The sequence below is a fragment of the Cynocephalus volans genome, chromosome 4 (genome assembly GCF_027409185.1).
Source record: "Cynocephalus volans isolate mCynVol1 chromosome 4, mCynVol1.pri, whole genome shotgun sequence".
NCBI classification, from domain to species: Eukaryota; Metazoa; Chordata; class Mammalia; order Dermoptera; family Cynocephalidae; genus Cynocephalus; species Cynocephalus volans.
The window spans coordinates 96,091,928-96,106,158 of record NC_084463.1 but is presented as its reverse complement, the minus strand read 5'-3'; the positions used below and the strand labels follow the sequence as shown (position 1 = coordinate 96,106,158).

The following is a 14,231-nucleotide window of genomic DNA, read 5'->3' as shown; positions in this document are numbered from 1 at the left end:
CCTGTTTTAAGGGGTTGAAATAGCTTATGTAAAACATCTAGGACAATACTTAGATATAGTATGCACTGAATAAACAGTAACTATTAATATTATTAATTTTGTCAAGTAATTCCAGGGAGGCTGGGAGGAATTTGTAAAGATTAAAAAACCCTGAAACTAGAATGGGACATTTGAGAAGTTTCCTATGGAATTGGAAGGAGGTCAAATTAATAAGAACAAATGAGTCTTGGAATGCTGTGGAACCCACATATACATTTGTGATTTGCAGCAGTTACCAGCAAAGAAAGATTGCAGGACTTGAACCAGTTCCAGAGTAACGCTGCCCCCTTAATCCAGCAGCCTGGAATGCATAAACCCCTCAGGGCAGAAAGTGCATTCCTCAGCCAGGGGCCTGGCTGTGCCCTGCATTGCCAGTTGTGTTTGCTTTCCTTCAAAGCTTCCCATGAGAAGTTCACGACTGTGGCAGAAGGTTCTAGGCTGAAGGGAACATCAATGATTTTTGATCTTCTCACTTGGCATTCCCTGACCCTCTGATGAGGGTCTCCCACATTCAGAGCCCTGCTAGGCAACTGGGCTCCAGAAGTTACTGGGATTGGATTTAAAAGACCTGGCTTTGCGTCCTTGTGTGAGCCCCTGTTCATGGACTTGTTTCCTCATCTTTAGAATACAAATAATGATTTTTCCAGCCAGTCTATCAGAGTGGTTGAGCAGAGATTATTAATCTTAGCAACTTCTCAATTTCTCCTTGTTATGAACTGATTTGTGTCCCCCTACCAAATTCATATGTTGAAGCCCTAACCCCCGATATGACTGTAACTGGAAATAGGGTCTATAAGGAGGTAATAAAGATTAAGTGAGGTCATAATGGTAGGCCTTAATCTAATAGGATTGTTGTCCCTATAAGAGGAGGAAGAGACACCAGACATCTCTCTCCCTCACTTGCATAGAGAAAAGGCCACATGAGGACAAAGCAAGAAGGCAGCAGTCTGCAAGCCAGAAGAGAGGCCATATCAGAAACTAACCCTGATGACACCCTGCTCTTAGATGTCCAGTCTTCAGAACTGTGAAAAATAAATTTCTCTTTTAAGTCACCCAGTCTGTGGCATTGTTATGGCAACTTGAGCAGACTAATTCACTTTTTTCTCCTTTTTTGGGGTGACTCTCCTTATATTTCCTTTCTGGGTTACCACTTCTGCTCTGGCCCCAAGTTGCTGATAATATTTGTACACTGCTTTCTAGCTCACTCAGTACTTTTCTTACAGTAAGTCCTTTCTGCCTCACAACCTTCTCCCACATCCCTGGCAGAGGCAGTGGCCCTCCTCTCTGCTTCCAAAAGAGCTCACACAGACCTTTCTGTTGGCGCAGACCACTTTCTATTGGAATCATTTATGAAAGGGTCAGTTTTCCCAACTGATTGTAGGCTGTTTGAGGGCAAGGCTTCTGTTTAATTCTCTGCCAAATCTCCAGCACTCGGCAAGGTAGATGTTCAGCAAATGTTGAAGAATTAAGAGACATTTAAAACGATGCTGATTACCTACCATGAATCATACACTTTCACATCACTGTCAGATTCTCTAAAGTAGGCTTGATTCCTAATTACAGTGAGTTAGGTGAGGCTATGACTTATCCAAAGTCCCATAATTCATAAATAACGCAGCCAGAATTCAAACCCAGGCTGGTTGACTCCAAAGCCTTTGTCCTTTCTCTGGACCATAGCACCTCTCTGGTCAATGCTCTGTCCCCAGTTGTACTTCTGCTTCCAACAACCTCAGCTGTCTGCCACCAATGCCAGTTCCAGCAGAGATCCACATGCTAACTGCAGCGAGGTTATTCCTATGAGCGTGTTACAGAACAGGAGGCCATGCATGTAATTATGGCCCACATATCAGTGGTACCGTAAAGGGAAAGAAAAAAGGTAGCACCGTGTGAGAATGCTCTCAAAGCTGCTGTTCTGGCAGTCAAAAAGCCAGTTGGCAAGATGGGGATGAGCAACTGCCTGTAGCAACTGATAGAGAAGACAGCTTTCAAAAAATAAAACCTAATCATCAATTGTGAAAGCTAAACCATTACTGATCAAACATTTTCCACTGGAAACTCCATCTCAGTGGAGGATGAGAGCAGGGGCTCCTTCAGCAGGAGTGAGTCCCAGGTCAGAGATGTTCTTAAAGACAAGGTGGGTGAGTCCCCTGTGGCCGCTGACTGCAGGCATGTTGCCAGAACATTGCGAACCTGAGATGTATGAGTGCCATAATCTCCAAGACCCCACTGATCTCTATGATTCTCTGATAATGACAGTGTATAAGGACACATATTGATGCCACCACACTAGAAACATGGATTTAGACCTGGTCACTGAGATGTAAGAGAAAGAGCATGCACACTGAGTTGCTAACCTAACTCTGCTATTTCCCATTTATGACATCTTGACAAGTAGCATCAGATCTCCGAGCCTCAATTTCTTTATCTATAACATGGAAATACGCATAATCTAACTCCCCAGTTGTCTGGGAACTGATAATGCATTCACTACGGTACCTGGTATAGAATCAGTGCTCAATCAGCATACTGCTATAAATATGATCCTAACTCTGTCACTTAGCATCCGTGTGACCCCACGAGTCATGTGACTTCTCTAAGTCTCAGTTTTCTCACCTTTAAAAGTGTTAGAATTAGGGCTGGCTGGTTAGCTCAGTTGGTTAGAGCACAGCCTTATGACACTGAGGTTATGCGTTCAGATCCCTGCATGGGCCAGCCACCAACAGATAAACAAAAGGTTTGTGAAGGATCCTGGCATGACATATCTTAAAGTGGCAAATAAACCAAATGTGAAATAGAGACTGTAGTGGCTACGGGTAGAGCAAGATGGTGGAAACGCTGAAATGGAGGAGTCTCAGAGCAGCTGGCCTCTTTCCACTGAACTCCTCCAGGCCCTCCTCCCAGCTCTCTGGCCCTGACTGTGTCCTCTGCCAGCTTCTTGTCTTCACTCACCCCCTAAAACACACCATTCTTCTCCCTGTTTTTCCTCTCGATTTAGTCTCTTCCCTTAGGAAATGTCAGCTTAACCCCTGGGGTTTGCCAGTCATTGCCAAGAGTCAGTATATGGCTCAAATCTCTTTGTTTATCTCCATGTCCAAGGCCTCCCCCCTGGCCCAGGCCAGCATCAACCTGCCTAGATGACTGTTAGAGCCTCCTAACAAGTTTCCCAGCTCATACAATTGGAGTAAACTTTTAAATATATATTGTACCTCATATGAAGTGACCAAAAGTCCCACAGTGGCTTCCTGTTCCCCTTAGGATAAATTTAAAAACAAAGCTCTTCACATGCCACGTTAAGGCCCTGTACAGTTCGGCTCCTGGCTTACCTGCTACATTTGGACCTTTGATCCCCATTCTCCACAATGGGACCATCATAAAGTTCTGTGAACACTCCCAGCTCTCTCCTATCCCAGGGCCTTTGCATATGCTCTTCCCTCTGCTTGGTATATTCATCCTTCAAACCTTCATCTGAACAACTCCTATTCATACTCCTGCCCCAACATTCTAAATGAGACCTACTGCTTCTTTCTCTAAAGTACCCTCTTCTTTGCCATAATGTATATTTACCACTTACCATTATGTACCTTTACATATACCTATATATGTATGTCTGTGTGTGTGTGTAGATACATAAACATTTTTTTGATGATTGCATTTGAATTTGAAAATCTGTCTCAAACCATCTCAGACAAGTCTATAAACACCACAAGCGCAGGAAGCATGACTACTGACGCCGAATGTCTGCTCAGGATGTGGCATGTAAAAGGCAATTAGCAATTGAATGGATGAATGGATGAACAAATGAACAGAGATAGTGGCTACCACTCTGGACTTGCTCTTCCTGTCTGTCCCCCTTAAAACATTATGCAAAGGGCTTCAAGGCTTAATGAGAAAAGTCCTTGGTTCCTTGGGTGATGTAGAGACTGAACCAAGCCATCTTCCTCCTCTGTAGTTACGTGGTGGCGTCTCCTTTTTCTTGGCTTCACTTGCCCTAACTTACCAGCCCCTGAGAACCTCCAGGCAAGCACCATGTCTGCCTCACGGCTGCACCTCCTGCCCATGCCGGCGTCTGGCACACAGTGAGGGGCTCTCAGTTGGTATTTGTTGAATCAAATGGACCTGATGAAGCCTGCGGCAGACAGGACACTGCTTACTGTCTAACCCACATTCATGTCCCTTCTTCCTGAGAGAACCCTGAGTTTGTTCGGTGGCAATGTGGCAAACTAAAACTATCACTTCCTCAGACTTCCTTAGAGCTCTGAGTGTCCTAGTGACACAGCTCTGCCAATGAAATGTAAGCTGAATGTTTTAGGGAAAAATTCTGCTTTCCTGCTTCCTTCCCCTTCTTCTTTCTGCCTGACATGCTGACACATGTCTGGGAGGTGCAGCTGCCGCCTTATGACCACGAGGCGGCAAGGACGAAAACTAGGACAGCAGAGCACAGGGTCCCTGATGCCACTGCTGAACTGCTGCTCCAGCCCTGATGGACAACCCGAGACTGAGAGCATGCAAGAGGACACCCAAACCCCACTTAATGCCACTCTACTAGAGGTTTTGGTCACTGGCACACGAAACACATTTCTAAGTATTTCCCACAGAAAGACAAGCTTTCATTGCTTGCACCCACAGTGTCCTTGGGCTACCTCTTCTTCTTTCCTGTCTTTGAGGTTCCAGGCAGAGAATTCAGAAGGCTCAGCAGTCCCAGATAAGATCCCGAGGGCAGTGGAGGGGGCGGGGTGGGGGTGGGGGGAGCCCTGCCCTTCGGAGAGCAGAGACGGCCGCTGGCAGGGATCGTCTGCAGATGTAGCACGCCATATTCCTACTCTCTTCCACTGAACAGATTTGTGGCCACAGTCTTGTCTCCAATGTGCTGACTTGAGTTGTGCCTCAGCCTACAATTTCATTCCACTTACTCCAGACTGCTCCGAATAAATCACTGTATCAGAGAGAGGTGAATTCACAGGGCACTTTTCCAAAGGAGTATTTTCATTAGAAATTTCACGAAGTGCTGCCAATGTCATTTACAAGGTTAATTTATTACCAAGAGACCTTGATTCTTTATTGTTGTATTTATATCTTGTAGCATAATTCAAAGAAAGGGGATATGGGGAGAGGTGGGGAGGGAGCTTATTAAAAACTAAAAATCACTTCTCCATCACTTTTCTTAGTTTATTCTTTGAGGTAGTACAGATTTGCACACAAATTAAAGTATATGTCAGGGATTTTTCTCTCCAGATCCTTGCAAGTGCATTCAGAGTCTAATGCCCAATCAAAGAAAGGGGAAGAAAGAAACAGCACAGTCCAGTGGTCTTTGGAAAATCATGTAGGACTCAATTCTGATGACCCTTGGAAAACAGAAACTTAGGTGAAAGTACCTAAGCACACCTAGGAAAAAAGAGGATTGCAGGGGAAGCAAATGTCAACAGCCACTAGAGCCACTGAACGAATCCATCTGTCCTTCCTGGCTCCCTCTTTCCCTCCCTTTCACCTTTTTTCCCCTCATGAAATCACAAAGCTCAATCCCAGTAACCTCCCCTTGACACATAAATTAGTGGGCTCTTGTCCTGGACCTCATAAAATAAACCCTCTGGCTCTAATCATTTTATTCCCCTGATCAAAAGCCTGTCATGGCACCCAGCACTTACAGAATAAACTGTCTGCCTAGGACGGCACTCAAGGCTCTCCTTGATAGCTCCCTTCTCCCCTCCAGGGCATCCAGTGCTCTAGTCGGACAGAACCGCTCACTCCTCACAGCAGCTCTTAGTGTTCTGCCTACCTACCTTTTTGCTCACACTGTTCCCACTACCGGGAATGGTTTCCTTAATACCTGCCCTTCTTCCATTTTCCTTCTTTGAATGTGAACATTCTACCCGTCCTTTAAGGTCCAGATCAAATATTTCTTTATCCAGCTGGAGAAGCCCTCACTTTCCTCCAACCCACCTAACACTTTGGCCAATGACTCCAGGAGTGACTTTTCTTGCTCTTTTCCTTGGCTTAGAGGCACTCAGTGTATAAATCCTTTATCTCCTTTAGTCTAGACCATGAGCTCCTTTTGCCAGAATCTATGCCATCCTTTCTCTGTATCCCCAGCTTGGGAAAGAGCAGGGATGCAATATTTGTTGGGTAAAGGAAGGAAAGGCGGGAGAGAGGAAAGAAGGATGGAAGGAAGGAGCAAAGGATCTAAATCTGCTTCTAGTCTCTGGAACACAGAACAGATTGATTTACATGGCTGCTGGACATAAACAAAAGGACTCTCACTTTCAATCAGCACCAGGAAGACTAGAGGCCGTTTCTTATAAAGATTCCCAGTCCCTATGTTTCCTAACGATGACTCTCGTTTATTTTCTTTGGGTTTCCAAATCCACTGTAGGGCACCTCTGTTATTTTCCAGCTTGGCTCACATTGCCAAAATGTCAGGTTGATCTGTCCTTTTATAATTCAGCATCAACCAAAATGAAAAGATAAGATGTTATCTAAAAACCCCAAACACTGCAGTACTAACTTGTTAGGTCTTGGGGTTTCAAGCAATACGTATGAGGGTATTTTTAATTTAAGAGTTTTGGATGCTGTGAGATTTTCTTCATGGTCTTTTTAATGACTTCTCAACAAAACTTCCTGGCTTGATGTAAGATGGTTACTTATAACTGGGGGCAAGTTAACAAGGGGGAAATTATATTCCATATAATACAAATGAAAATAAAATATTTAATAGTAACCATGACAAATAGTGAGAGGCTGTGGCATAGTAGGGGACAGCATGGAATGTGGAGGCCAAATGTTCCTATCCTAGTATTGCCCTTAACTTTGGACAAGTCAACTAAATTCCCTGAGCCCCAATTTCTTCATCTGTAAATGTGAGTCCAAAAACACTATTGTCTAAGGTTCTTGTGAGGATTAAGTTACATACAAAAAGAACTAAACATGGTTCCTTACACACAGTAGGTGCTTTCTAAATGTTTGTTGAATAAATGAATAGATGGAAAACAGAAATTGTAATACCATAAAAGGGAGTTTGATGCCTAGAAGAAGGAAAATTGCTAAAGAAGGAAGATCACAAGCTTTGGAATCAGACAGATGCAAATTCATGGCTTAGCTTGTCTTTTAACATCCCTGAACCTCAATTTCCTCATCTGCAATAAGGGGAGAGGTGATAATAAAAACAAGAATAATCGCCTCACGGATGCAAGCCTTAAAGAATGCATATGAAGGGCCGAGCCCATGGCGCACTTGGTAGAGTGCTGCGCTGGCAGCGCGGCAACGCTCCCGCCGCAGGTTCGGATCCTATATAGGACTGACCAGTGCACTCACTGGCTGAGTGCCGGTCACGAAAAAACGACAAAAAAAAAAAAAAAAAAAAAAAAAAAAAGAATGCATATGAAAACCCTCTGTAAACTGCATGGGTGAATTACATTTTAGCTAGTAGGATATATTCTCCTACTTCCTTCAATACCTGGGTCAGCAAGGCTACCCACTCTCTAGGGGAGCCAGGACCAGAAATAGCACTCTCAGATTCTGAATCTCTACATGTGGGGGAAAGACTACTGTTTCTGAAAAGAGCTGCCATATTTTGTTCCAAAACTTATTCAGTTTCAGTGGAACGTGTGTGCGCATGTGTGTATAAATGCATCTAGTTTGGTGGGAGTTCTATCAACATCAGGTTTCTGTGTGTATATATTTGTGTATACAGTTTGTAAAGTGCTTTTAGATTTTTTTCAAGGCAAAAGATAAACTCACTTAATTTAAAATCATCAGCTGGATTGCATTAAATGGAGGGAAAAGCGAAAACGTACACAATATAGCCATTTGTTAAATTAAACACAATTATTTCTCCTGTTACTTAATTACAAACAGACATAAATACTCTGGATTCTGATGTCTCAAATAGTTTTAAATTCTAGATCTGTATTTTGACATATAATGAAAGGAGGGTCATATTCCAATTTGTGTGTTAAGCAAACCCAAGAGTTACAATTGTATATTGGGGCCATAATGACTTCACCAAAACAAGACCTAAACTTTTAATTAACCTGCCAAGACAAATTACAATTCATAGCTCATAGGTAATGATCACAGACAGCTGAGACTCAATGCCAGAGACTCTTGGGGAAAGATGGATTAATAGCAACATCAGGATCAGTCTGTTTTTGTATTAAAGAAAAAAAAAACCGGTATTCATTAAACAATCACTGCAGCTTGAAGGGAGACAGACAGGTCAGAAAGTCAGAGACAGAAAGGTGAAAGGAGAAGGAGAATGGGAGAGAATATTAACAGTTTCCATTTATCCAGTGCTTATGGGTAGCCCAAAGCCTGTGCGTTGGGAACATAAAGGAAAACGGTCAGGGCCCCTCAGGTGTTCAGAATCTTGCCAAGCATTTGATGTAAGTATGCACGTGTGCCCAGGTGTTCCTTGGTTATTGTCTAATGTAATTGAGCATGTGCACCCAAGTGTCCTGGGTTATGGACTTAAGAATAAAGGATGAGTGGCTCTGATCCACAGGGTTCCCTAGCCCCGGGATGCCCCCCCTCGGGTGGGGGGGTTATGGGGCAGACGCTACTGCTGTTGGAGGCTGTTGTTGCCAGGGCCCCCAGGACCCTCTGAGTAGGCCACCTCCGGACCTGCAAGCTACTAGACCTGTAAGTTGCTGCTGCTGCTGAGGATTGAGCTTGTGTCATCTGCCAGCATTCCCGGGATCTTTCCCAATTACCTAGCATGGACCTGCGTGTGAGGGGTCTGGGAACCCAGTCTGTACAATGAGTTTGAAGGGTCTGAGCTCTAGCTCTGACGATGTAAATGGAAACTTAGTATAACTAAAATAATGAAACATTTTGGCTTTAGTTATGATTTGCCTTACTTGACAACTTGCATAGTTGTGTAGCTTTATGCTACGCTAAGTATTTTGTATTTCTCTTTCTAATCCTCACAGTGGAATCTGCATTACTCTGTTCTCCAGACAAGAAAAATGAAGCTCAGAGAGGTGACATGACTGTCCCTGACCACAGAGCTTACACAGGACGGTAAGGGGAGGAAGGAATGGAAAGCAGCTCTCATAAGGCATTTGTTTTCCAAGCTTTGCTGACAGACCCCCAGAATCAGCACCACCTGGCTCTACCTCAGGCCCATGCAGTCACGATTTCTGAAGACCCAGGAATCCAAATTTTTACCTAGCTTCCCAGGTGATCCCTTTGTTCGACAGTGTTTGAGAACCACCCATAAGGTACTATAACCCTTTGCTACTCAAAATGTGATCACAGCAGCATTGGCGTCGCTGGGTGATGCTCAGAAACCCAGAATCTAAGGTCCCACCCAGACCTGCTGAAGCAGAGTCTGCATTTTAACAAGACCCCGCAGGTAGTTGATAGTACATTAAGGAGTGAGAAGCATGGTATAGCCTATCCTTACAGGGTTAAGGGGAGATGAAGACAGGTTTCATCATTTAGGTGAGAACAGAGGAACCAGAGGGAAAAGCAAGGCCATCTCGCTTATTATGAAGAACAGGTTAGCAAGCTATGACAAGCCAAGAGTCGGGAAAGGTACTTCACTGTGCCTATGCTTTATTTCTCTTAGATGCATATCCTAATTAGAAGTAGCGTTCTTTGGGGAGGGGGGTGTTGTATTAATATCCTTTCATATTTACACTCAGTTATTGAAAATAAAGAATTCTGATTGTAAAATCTGAATTCTGTGCAAGTATGATACTGCTTATTTGTGAACTGTGCCTAAGGCAAACTGAACAACACTGACTTGATCGTGTCCCTAAACTGAAGCCACCATGTCCAGAAAGAGAAAAGAAACAGGGGTTGTGGGCCTACAAACACTGCAAAGTAACAAACAGTCTAACTGACAGTGAGGGCCCACACCAGGCCTCCGGTGACAGGGGAGGGGGCTGTGCCATTCGTTTCCTTGTTACCAGTAACACCGAGCTGTAGCCTCACATTCTAGAATCTTGAGAAACAAAGAGCTGGAAAACCTATGTGATTTGTGAAAGGTCAAAACGCGAGTCAGTGGCAGAGATTCAGAACTGAATTGCTTCTACTTTCCACTACGCCTCACAAGAAGGTGTTTGGGGAGGAAACAAATAGCCCTGCAGCTGCCAAGACCATGGATGCTGACAGTCCCACCAGAGTCTGGGCAGAGGAAAGGCCACACTCATGCTCATTCTCTTAGCGACTGAGTGACACTGTGTGCCGGAAACTGGGTTGGGTGTTGACAACGCTGAGAGGACTGTGTCTAAATCCCTGCCCTCCAGGTGCTCAGAGTCCAGCGGCTAGGACAGACACCTCCAAAGCAAGGACAGCACAAAGTGGCATTTCCCACATTGGAGCTGGTTGCCTGATGGTCCCCACCTCCTTCGTTGTGCCAAGATGGTGGACTACAGAGGCTGTGTTTATAGCAGAAGCTTAATCATACCCCATATTTAAAGGAAAGGTACTGTCTCAACACGAAGGGCAAAATTGTAAATAAGAGGGTGTAAATCTCCACGACTATGCCAGTTGTCAGGGTGAGGCAATAGCTACCCTATTTGTATGGCTAAGCAATTCATAACTAAAGCCAAAATGTTTCATTATTTTAGTTACGCTAAGTTTTATCATCTGTTTGTCCAGGCTAGGGGTTAGGGCTAACAGAAATCCTTCAAACCCGTTGTACAGACTAGGTCACCAGACCCCTTACACAGAGGTCCACACCCTAGGTAACTGGGAAAGATCCCAGGAGCCTATTGGCAGATGACACGAGCTCAGTCCTCAGCAGCAGAAGCAGCGGTGGCCTCTTGGAACATCCTGGGGGCACTGGTAGCAACAGCCTCCAGCAGCAGTAGCGGCCTACCTGTGGCCCCCCGGGGGCATCCTGGCCAGGGGGAGAACCATGGACCAGAGCCCCTCATCCTTTATACTTAAGTCCATAACCCAGGACACCTGGGTGCACACATACAATTACATTAGACAATAACCAAGGAACACATGGGCACACGTGCATATTTACATCAAATGCTCGGCAAGATTCTGAACATCTGAGGGGCCCTGACCGTTTTCTTATATTTTCCCTACAGTGGGAAATGGCTTGAAAATGACTACTGCTGTTTAGAAGGAAAAATGAGGGTCTTGCTAGAGTTTTGGAAAGCTAGTACCAGATACAGAGATTTTCCTTAATCTATTTTTCCATGTGAGAGAGACTCCCAGCCAAGGGTTGAAAACAAAGGGTTTTCAGGTCAACTTTAAACCACATGGAACCCATTCCCAGGTGTTCTGATTAATGGGGCTATGTTTTTCTATAATTTTCATTTTCCTGTAGGGGATTTTATCTCCAGGCTATGCCACAGTGCTTCCAACATAAACTCAGGAAAAATGTTTTCTGACCTCACCCATCATGACCATCATGTCCTACAGCACACCGTGGTGACCTAAGGGGCGGGGGGAAATTCTGTGGAATGTGCTGGTAAAGAAGAGAAATTCTTTAGGGCGCCAGGCTACCCAGACACTCACAGGCTTCTGGGCTGAGTGCTGAGTCCCTCCTCCACTGGGAGGGACCGTGCAGGAGTTAGGCATGTGTCTAACACTTCAGGCGCACTCTCTGTCAGAGATCAGGACATCTCTGTTCTCGATGAATCCCCATCACTGATTACACTGTTCATCCAGCCCATGGCACTGCTAATCTCACTCTCTCTTCAACCCTTTATCTTTTCTCATCTGCCAGGAGTTGTTGACTCCAAAACAAACAAAAAAGCCAAAACCCAAACAACAGCTTAGTGGGTTGAACCAAGAGAGACTCCAAAGACAAACAGGTGGGAGAGAAGTGCCAAGAAGAGAGGTGCTGTCTCCACATGGCTTGTCACTCAGGATTCCTGCCTGGTGCTCAGTCCCCCTCCCTCGCCACCCCATTGTCCTTGGAACCCAGTCACCATGCCACATGCCAAACCACACACAGCATGAAAAAGGCCAAGGGTGCTGCCCTGGGCTCAGGGGCCAATAGAACGGCCTTCCCACCCCTCCTAACTTTCCCTACCCCACATCTCCTGCCAGACTCTGGGTGGTTCATACAGCTCTAATGTCCCCTTGTCAGTGTCAACCCACCCAAAGAGACAATATCCCACAGCCTCCAGAGGGTGGAGCTGCCTTACCAATGGCAGTGGTGAGGAAGGAAACCACTTCAGACTCCTTCCCATCATTGTAAAAAGCCAGGTGCCAGATGCCTGAATCCAAATACTGGATGAAGCCGGTCTCGTGGCTAGAGGGGGGCACGACTCCCCGAGACTGGCGCTGGGGTCCTTCCAGGCTCCGTGCCTCTTGGGTCAGGAGCCTCCTTCCATCCAGCAGCTCCACAAAGTCAAACTAAAGTACAAAGAAAGCATAATTAGCAGGGGGTCTGCTCCTGGGGAGGACACAAACACACACACACTGAGAGAGGCTAAAACTGCAGGAAGATTGATCAACCAACTCAAACTCCTCCCCAGACCCCATTTTTTTTTCATGGTAATATTCTCCTGACTCTCTTGGGAGTGTGGCATATGGATTAGTTTGAGTCTCATTTTGTCTTAATTTCTGTTTTGTAGGTAGTGACTCTTTACTGGGCCGAGTTTGTACCAAGGACAACCATGTCTTTTCAGTGGTGGGCATGTGATTAGAAACTCAGCCACTTAATGACTGTTTGAACTCCCTGCAAATAATGACGGGAATCTCTGGGGTCTGGGACTGGGATAGGAGTGCTGGATGTAATCGGAATGTCAGTCATGTGCAAATGGAAGTTTGGTTTATATCTATTTTCCTTTCTAAATGCTCCAGTTTCAGGGAGCAAATTTAGGGGAACTAAACCGGATTAGCGCAAAACTCTATCAATAATTACATGCTGTGTCAAATGCAATTGCTGATTGATCTGAGACTTGCTTGTGTGAAACTCCAGAGAAGTCAGTCATGCAGTGTTAACAACAGGTAGGTGGTTAAGTGCTACTGGCCTACTAGCACACAAATTGAGTAGTTATCTATCCAGCTAGCTAGCTTTAAAAAAACAAACAAAACAGCTATTTTTTCTAGCTCATGTAAAACTGTCTGGAGGTATGAAGTCCAGGACTAGCATGGCAGTTCTGGGCTCCCTCAGTTTCCCTGTGATTCCATACTTAGCAAATGTGTCTCTCTAGCTTTTAACTAAACATCTTAAATAGCTATGGGGCGAGGAAGAATGCACTTGGCCTGGGAATGGCCGATGGATGCCTATGATGTGTATGACTCCAGCCCCATAGCTGGGAGGGACTTGCACAAGTCTCTGTTCTCTACCGGTCATCACTGGTTCTATGGCAGTCATCTCGGACAAGTTTTTTAAGGGATTCTGATGTGCATGTATCTGAGTAAATGTGCAACCTGAAGGAGAGAAGGAATGCAAGAGACTAGAGACGTAACATGCTCAGCCAGGTCCTGCACTAGCTCCCTTACAAATGTAATTCTGTACTCTTCACAATGGCCCTGCAAAGTGGAAATGTTATCACCATTTTATAGATTAGGAAACTTGCTCTGAGAGGACGAGTAATGGAACTGAGGTACATGGCTGATAACAAGAGGATTCAAACTCAGATCTGACTCCAAAGTACATGTGTTTTTCTCTAGATCACATGTCCTGGGTAATTTAACTTAGGGGACTGGATAATAGCAGAAAGGCTATTGAGAGATTTCCTAGAATTCCTTCCTCTTAAAAAGCCCAGGGACATAACCATACTCATCTTAAAGGTAGGGTCTGAGAGAGGGCAAATGGATGAACAGGCTAGAAAACATGAAATTCCTTCAGGCTCAAGGATCCAGTCTGGGTTTCATAACTTTGGGGTATGATTTGAGGTGGGAGCACATGAGATCAACAGGGTAAGTGGGGTTCTGGTTACCTGTGTATGTGAAGGAGGAAGGCCTTTCCTGCCATATATGCCAACCAGAGCTGCCTTTCCCAGAGACACATTGAATTTCAGATGCACAGGATGGTCTATGAACACCTGAGATCTCCAGAAAGTGCCAGGAGGAATCTTCTGGGAAGCCCGTCTCCCCACGTCGATTTCTCCAGAGTCTATAAAACTGTCCTCTGGAAATAAACTACTGGGCTTTCCTACCAAGACACAGGGAAAGGAAGACAAGAGCATCTTGGTTAGCAACACATGAAACAAGGAACCGGAGCATCTGAACACCCAGGCCCCTCCTCAGCCTTGCTCTCCTGTCCACAGTGTCCT

At 45.0% G+C, this 14,231-nt stretch overlaps 1 protein-coding gene across 1 annotated transcript in view; it reads right to left on the bottom strand.

Annotated features, from left to right (window-relative positions):
• Positions 1-14,231, bottom strand: part of TENM4 (teneurin transmembrane protein 4) — a 403,492-nt gene that overhangs the window by 186,383 nt on the left and 202,878 nt on the right. Inside the window, 2 exon segments of the mRNA XM_063092724.1 lie at positions 12,150-12,360; positions 13,896-14,110. Coding sequence (XP_062948794.1) covers positions 12,150-12,360; positions 13,896-14,110 — 426 coding nt within the window.